We start from the raw sequence: 7610 nt of genomic DNA, 5'->3' as shown, positions 1-7610 counted from the left end.
TTTTGCCATATCTAGAAGTCTTGTAAGGGAAATATTCCTTCCTTCAGGATGTCCACTGTGGTGAGTGAAAGATGAAATGGCTGAGGAAACGAGGGGTAGATCTTCCAATCATATTAATTTATCAAGCATTAAAAGGCAATTGCCCAACAAATTGGGACCAGGCTCCTTCCTCAGCTTAGTGCTGGCCCCCAAATAAAGGGGGAAACAGTCTTCTACACATTAAAAACAATCAAATGAGACAAATTAATTAAAAGAAAATAATGCAATATTAGGTAATCTGATTTTAAATTAGAAGAAATATTAGGAACTTTCCAAGTTAGGAGGGAGAGAGTGAATACGTGCAATTGTCCAAATTCAGGAAAAGAAGTGTTCCCCTCCTCCCGAGAATCTGTAAATAATTAAAGGAACTTTATGGAAACAGTAACTGACCAGGTCTAATACACTTTTCTCACAAGACTGAATTTGGACTAGGCTCATAATCAAATAAAAAAAGAACTGAACTGACTCCAGATTTGAGCCACAAGATTCACTCAGTTCCCAAAATTAATCACTTGCTCTTCTAATCTCCTCAGTTTCTTCCATTTTCCTCTCCATAATCTGCTGGAAATAGAGAAATGCCATTAATAAATAATCTAGAGATTATTATCTGTACTAAGGAGACGAAAGGTAAAGGAGTGATCAAAGAAGGAAGAATTTGGTCCAAAAATCCAGAAGACATGAAGAAAGGAAAGGGAGGTCAAAGTTATCTTCGAATCAGAGATTCTAAGCCAGAAGGGATTTTAGAAGCCAGAGAAAACCTTCCTCCTTCTAAGTAAGAGGAAGCTAAGACAGAGCAATTTGCCCAAGCTCACTCAGCTAGAGAGTGGGTGTAAAAGACAGCCAAGAATTCGGTACTGCGCAGAGGAGAGCAGTCCCAGCCAGTTTGGAACTGGAACCAGGTAGGCTGAATGATGAAAGAACCATAAATGTGCTGTACATGCCTTCCTTATCTTATCTGATCCTCACAAGTTGTCTAATATTTGTTTCTTATCTTTAATGGTTCCTTTTGTTTTACGTCACTTACATTTCCATAGTCTTTCCCCCTCTCCTACCCAATGTGTCTTCCTTTGTAACAAAAATGTTTTTAAAAGGGGGGAAAATTGCTGCAACTAAAACATCTACCATGTCTGACAAGATTCACAGTATTCCATACCTATTGTGTCCCAGCTCTGCAAAGATGCATTTTCTCAACCTTTTTCAGAGGCCAAAGTTGATCATCATAAGCATTCGATAAGGTTTTTTTATTCTTTAGTATTGGTTATTTTCCTTGTTCTTCCCTAATATTTTTCCCATACTCCTCTAAATTCTTCACAATCGCCATATTTTTTTTTCACAGCATAGGATCATACATTACCACTAATAGCTAAACCATTCCCTAGCCAATTGACATCTAGGTTAGGTACAAGGGATATTTTCCTCATTTTTGTGGATGAGAAAATGGAGATCTAACAAAGATAAATGACTTGCCCAAATCCCACAAATGGCAAGTATGGGTTAGAGCCCCAGCCTAACTCCAGGACAAGTCCATCTCTCTTTCTACTAGGGCACACAGTTACTTTGCTTTTGTTCTCTCTCTTCTAGGTGAACAGAATTTACAGTACTAGAATAGGAAGTCACAGACTCACCTAGCATTGAGCAAGCAGATTTTCAAGAACGTCTAGCCCATAAGACTATATGCTCCATGATAGCAGAGATCCGATGTTATTTGAAATTTGTATCTTGCTAGTGAAGTACTTAGAACAAAATAAGAATTTAAAAAATATTTATCACTATGGATTGAATTTAAATAAACAAGCAGGTCCGTGAATCCTATAGACACTAAGGATCCATGGTCCAATTCAGGTGCCATTAACTACAAAAGAAGGATTATAAAATGACTTGAATGAATCTTTGCAAGTGTATTGTTGTATTAAAAGTATTAATATATAAGAATACTACTTAGACAAGACTACGAAAATACCAAATTAATTTTCCCCCCCAAAAGGGAATAAGACAATTTCCCAAAAGGAATCACATTACAATTCACAGTGCATACAATAATATAAACTGACAACTGACACTGAAATAATTAAATAGTCTCTGTCCACAGAGTTATAGCATCTGAAGCAGATGAAGTGACTTGCCGGCCAACAGTTATTAGAGTTTTGATGAAGAGAGGACTTCTTCACTGAGATCTGTTGTCATGGCAGCTATTGGGTCATTCCTTTCCAGAAAGGAACTGGTCTCATGCTTGGCATTGCTTTCTGTCAGTTCAGAGACTTCATTGCAAGTAAGCTCCTTTTCTTCATTTCTTTTCTTAAATAGTCTCTTGTATGTCTGATAAACTTCAGGGAAGACAAAAATATAACAGCTCTAAACCATTTTGAAAAGGATAATAATAATATAATGATTTGTATTGCAGTGAACTAAATGTAATTCAGGGTTTATATATAGTTATTTATAACAATAACAGGAGATAGAGTCTTAAAGGATGCAAAATGGATAATTTTGATTAGATTAAATTAAAAAGGATTTGCACAAACAAAACCGATACAGCCAAAATTAAATGAAAGCAGAAATGGGATGGGAGGGGATTTTTCTAACAAGTTTCTATGATAAAGTCTTCATCTCTCAAATATAAAGAGAGCAGTCAAACTTATAAAATTTCAATGCATTCTCCATTTGATAAATGGAAAAATGATATGAAAAAGCAGTTTTAGAAATTAAAGCTTTCTATAGTCTTATGAAAATAACTATTCATTAGAGAAATGCAACTTAAAATAACTGAGATACCACTCATGCCTATCAGATTGACTATTGGAACAAAAAATAAAATAACAAATATTGGAGGGGATGTGGGAAATTTTTGGAACACTAATACACCCTTGGTGGTGGTGTTAATTTTTCTTTTTTGTTGTTATTTTTGTGAACTTTTCTAACCATTCTGGAGAACGATTTGGAACTATGCCTAAAGGACTATAAATCTTGTGCATACCCTTTGATCCAGTAATATGTAGTGACAAGGTCTGTTTCCCAAAGAGGGTTAAAAAAGAGGAGTAGAATCTATATGTGCAAAAATGTTTATAGCAGCTCTTTTTTTGTGGTGGCAAAAAAATGGAAATCGAAGTGATGCCCATCAACTGGGGAATTGCTGAATAAGTTGTGGTATATAATTGTGATAGAATACTATTACACTATAAGAAATAATGAACAGGAGGATGCCTTCAGAAAAATCTGGAAGGAGTTATATGAACTGATATGAAGTGAAGTGAGCAGAAACAAGTAAAAAAAACATTGTACACAGTATCAGCAATATTGTGCAATGATGAACTGTAAATGAGTTGACTATTTTCAGAAGTACAAAAATCCAATTCAGTTCTGAAGAACTTGTGATGAAAATGCTATCCACTTCCAGAGAAAGAACTAATGGAATAGGAATGCAGATTAAAGCATATTGTTTATTTAATTTATTTTTTGGAAGTGGAGGGATTGGTCTGTGTTTTCTTTCGCAACATGACTAATATGGAATTATTTTTTGCATGGCTACATATGCATAACCTTTAACAAATTTCTTGACTTCTTTTTGTTTTTTTTTTTTAGTCTTGGAGTCAATACTGTGTATTGGCTCCAATGCAGAAGAGTGGTAAGGGCTAGGCAATGGGAGTCAAGTGACTTGCCCAGGGTCACACAGCTAGGAAGTGTCTGAGGTCAGATTTGAACACAGGACCTCCTATCTCTAGGCCTGGCTCTCAATCCACTGAGCCACTCAGCTGCCCCTGTTGTTTTGTCTTTTGTAAAAGGAGGAGTTAAACTTGATGTCCTTTAATGATCTATGATCTCATGAATGTAAAGTTTGTTCTATTCAAGGCTGTTACATCAGTGAAAGAGCTTGAGCAAAACCAAAAAATGACATAAGAACACTGGAAATTAGCATGAGTTTCACTCTGATATGATTTTCCCTATTGAATACTGTAGTCTTACTATTGCTCTAATTCAACTAACCTAATTCAATTGACCTGAACAGAGAAATAGGGACCAGTAAAATATTAATGACTTAATTTGCTTCAGTGAATATACTGAATGGCAAGATTAATTATTGTATCATATAATAATAAAACATATATGCAACTTTGTTGGGCTGGTTGTATTCTCCCTTAAGTCTCTATTATGCATTTAGAGAGTGCTTGGCATTCATTGTTTGACTATTGATTGTCTGGAAGTCTTACTGGATTGCTCAAATCAGCTGGTATTTGAAATCTGTTGGTGAGGACCTGAGTTCTTGAAGAGACACAATTGAAAAAAAAAAGTATTTTAATATAGATTTCCCAGCCCCCTTAGCAGTGCTCCAATAAAATCTTTTCCCCCTTTCTACCATCTAATTATTACTCTCCTTAGTTAAGAGTTACTCATAGTAAACTCCAAATAAGTGGACCTGGAATATACCTTTGGAAAGTACTTTGATTTGTTTGAGGTTTACGTGTTTAGGTTTTTAATCTCATCATTTGGCTTGCATGTCTCCCTAGATAGCTTGTTTCCAAAAAGCCCATTTTGTGTTTTCTGCTTTCTCCAGAAATGTCAGATTGGAAGTACATTAAGGTGCTATTAAAGTCAATGCTTAGGGAGCAGCTGGGTAGCTCAGTGGATTGAGAGACAGGCCTAGAGATGAGAGGTCCTGGGTTCAAATCTGACCTCAGACACTTCCCAGCTGTGTGACCTTGGGCAAGTCACTTGACCCCCATTGCCTAGCCCTTACCACTCTTCTGCATTGGAGCCAATACACAGTATTGACTCCAAGAAGGAAGGTAAGGGTTTAAAAATAAAATAAAATAAAATAAAATAAAATAAAATAAAATAAAATAAAATAAAATAAAATAAAATAAAGTCAATGCTTAGAAGGAAAAAAAAGTGTGATTCATAAGCACTGTCCTTTCTGGGAAACTGGCTAAATAATAGCAAGATGTTTTCAGGTCCCCATGCAAAGAAGTACGATGGCATCTACCTTTTCCCATCCCAATCCAACAGAGCTACTTAGGAGACACCAACCTGAAATAATGAGAAATCCATCCAGAAACTGGAATAATCCATAGCTTAAAGGGAAGCTAAATATCTGGGCCACATGTTCTGAACTGAAAGATAACTGAAGCATGGTAGAACACATTTGTATATTCTGAGCTCCTGTTTCCAAGGAAATAGTCTTGCACCTGCCAAGAGATGATGATCTAAAGTAAAATTCTGGCAACAATAATTACTTATGTTTATGAGACAGCATAGCATAATGGATAGAGGGCCAAGTCTGGAGTAAGGAATACCTGGGTTGAATTCCTGCTTCTTGACCACCCAGATTCCAGCTTCCATATTATCCTTGACTTCTCATGCTCCTTCACCCCATATGCAATTAATGTTGTCATTTCTACCTCTATCTCTCTTACATTCTTCCCTTTCTACTCATGGGACTCTTAGCCTATTTTTAGACTCTCCCCTGGATTACTGTAATAGCCTCCTAATTCCTCTCTACCCCAAATTTCTCCCTTTTATAACCCATCTTCTACACAGCTGCTAAAGTGACAATCCTGAAGCTCATGTCTAAACCATAGTCTTCTGTTCAGTCAGCTCCAGAGACTCCTTATTGCTTCACAGACAAATATTAATCCCTTTCTTTGCTTCCACAATCTCTCCAAAGTAGATCTCCAGACACAATACGTGTATTTCCCTTCATGCATTCTATATCCTGACCAAAATATTTGCTGCTCCTCAAACATGACATTTCCTCTGTCACTTGGGACCTTTGCATAAAATGCTCCCTTCCCCGAGGCTCATAGCTACGTCTTAAAATTCCTAGCTTCTTACAAAACTAAGCACAAATGTCATCTCCTACATAAAGCATTTCCTGATCCTTCCAGATGCTAGTACTCCCCCTCAAAATTCCTTGTAATGAAGCAGCCTTGCACACTGAGGGAGGGATATGTGCCAGGCAAATCAAACTACCTCCTCCTCTCAGACCCAGAAGGAACCAGTCAAGGACTATGCTTCTAAGAGCCCCCAGAAGAGCAGCATTTTTCAGATGGCCAACCTTGTTTCCAGCCCAGTTCTTCTGCCAACCATCCTCCCAACCTCCTTCCAAGTAATGAATCCTTGTGAAGATGTAACTTGGGAACTGCTTCTACATGTCTGATAGTCCCTAACTCCCCATTCGCCACACCTTCAGAAGATTGGAATAAAACAAGTTCTCATCTCCAAAGTCCCACCACAATGAATGGTTTACATAAAACATGAATAGCTGAACCCTTCTCTCCCTCTTTTAAAAAGTGCACTCCTGAATTTGGAACTACGCCCAAATGGCCATAAAAGACTGTCTGCCCTTTGATTCAGCCATAGCACTGCTGGGTTTGTACCCCAAAGAGATAATAAGGAAAAAGACTTGTACAAGAATATTCATAGCTGCGCTCTTTGGTGTCAAAAATTGGAAAATGAAGGGGTGTCCCTTGATTGGGGAATGGCTGAGCAAATTGTGGTATATGTTGGTGATGGAATACTATTGGGCTAAAAGGAAAAATAAAGTGGAGGAATTCCATGGAGACTGGAACAACATACAGGAAGTGATGCAGAGCGAGAGGAGCAGAACCAGGAGAACATTGTACACAGAGACTGATACACTGTGGTACAATCGAACATAATGGACTTCTCCATTGGGGTCAATGCAATGTCCCTGAACAATCTGCAGGGATCTAAAAAACACTATCCACAAGCAGAGGATAAACTGTGGGAGTAAAAACACCGATGAAAAGCAACTGCTTGACTACAGGGGTGAAGAGGATATGACTGAGGAGAGACTCTAAATGAACACTCTAATGCAAATACCAACAACATGGAAATGGGTTTGAATCAAGAACACATGTGATACCCAGTGGAATCGTGCTTTGGCTATGGAGGGGGGGGGGGGAGAAAATGATCTTTGTTTCCAATGAATAATGTTTGGAAATGACTAAATAAAATAATGTTTAAAAAAAAAGTGCACTCCTGGAAAAAAGGGATTAGCTTTTTTCCCTAATTATATCGAGGGCCCTTCACATAGTGTTCTATACTTAATAAATGCTTCTTAATTCATTCACTAATGTGCACATGTTGTCTTTCCCATAGAATGCAATTCCCTTGAGGGAAAGGATTATTCCACTTTTGTCTCTGTGTCCCTTTATTAAGCACAATAACTCATGGTAAGTTTAATAAATATTAGCGATTGATTTTTAAATGTCATGATAAATGGTGAATCATATATATGGAAATATTTTAATTTTAAATTTTATTTGCCTTAATCTTGTTTTCTTCAATACCAATCTTAGTTTTTCCTATACCTCTAGTCTACAATTTATCATCATCATCATCATCATCATCATCATCATATCATGATTATGTATAGCTCTATCATTCATGAAATTATTGTGGTCATATAATGGAAAAAATGCTAAACAAAGTTTACAGAAACCTGTGTTTAAATTCCACCTCTGACACATATTTGTTGGTCATATACATGCTGATACATAAGCTATCAGATATCAATATCAGGTAAAGAAGAATATTATTATTATTTCCACAGT

The 7610-nt window shown here is 36.8% G+C and overlaps 1 protein-coding gene across 1 annotated transcript in view; it reads right to left on the bottom strand.

Annotated features, from left to right (window-relative positions):
• Positions 1 to 1322: 1322 nt before the first annotated feature.
• The window catches only part of SLC10A6 (solute carrier family 10 member 6), a 34209-nt gene continuing 27921 nt past the window's right edge, over positions 1323 to 7610 (bottom strand). The window contains exons 5-6 of the mRNA XM_001370871.4: positions 5062 to 5219; positions 1323 to 2363 (exon numbers count right to left, since the gene is read on the bottom strand). Coding sequence (XP_001370908.1) covers positions 2176 to 2363; positions 5062 to 5219 — 346 coding nt within the window. The 3' untranslated portion in view covers positions 1323 to 2175. The remainder of the gene's footprint in view (positions 2364 to 5061; positions 5220 to 7610) is intronic.

This window comes from Monodelphis domestica, chromosome 6, assembly GCF_027887165.1.
Source record: "Monodelphis domestica isolate mMonDom1 chromosome 6, mMonDom1.pri, whole genome shotgun sequence".
Lineage (NCBI taxonomy): Eukaryota > Metazoa > Chordata > Mammalia > Didelphimorphia > Didelphidae > Monodelphis > Monodelphis domestica.
The sequence above is the reverse complement of the archived record's forward strand: the minus strand, read 5'-3'. Positions and strand labels throughout refer to the sequence as shown.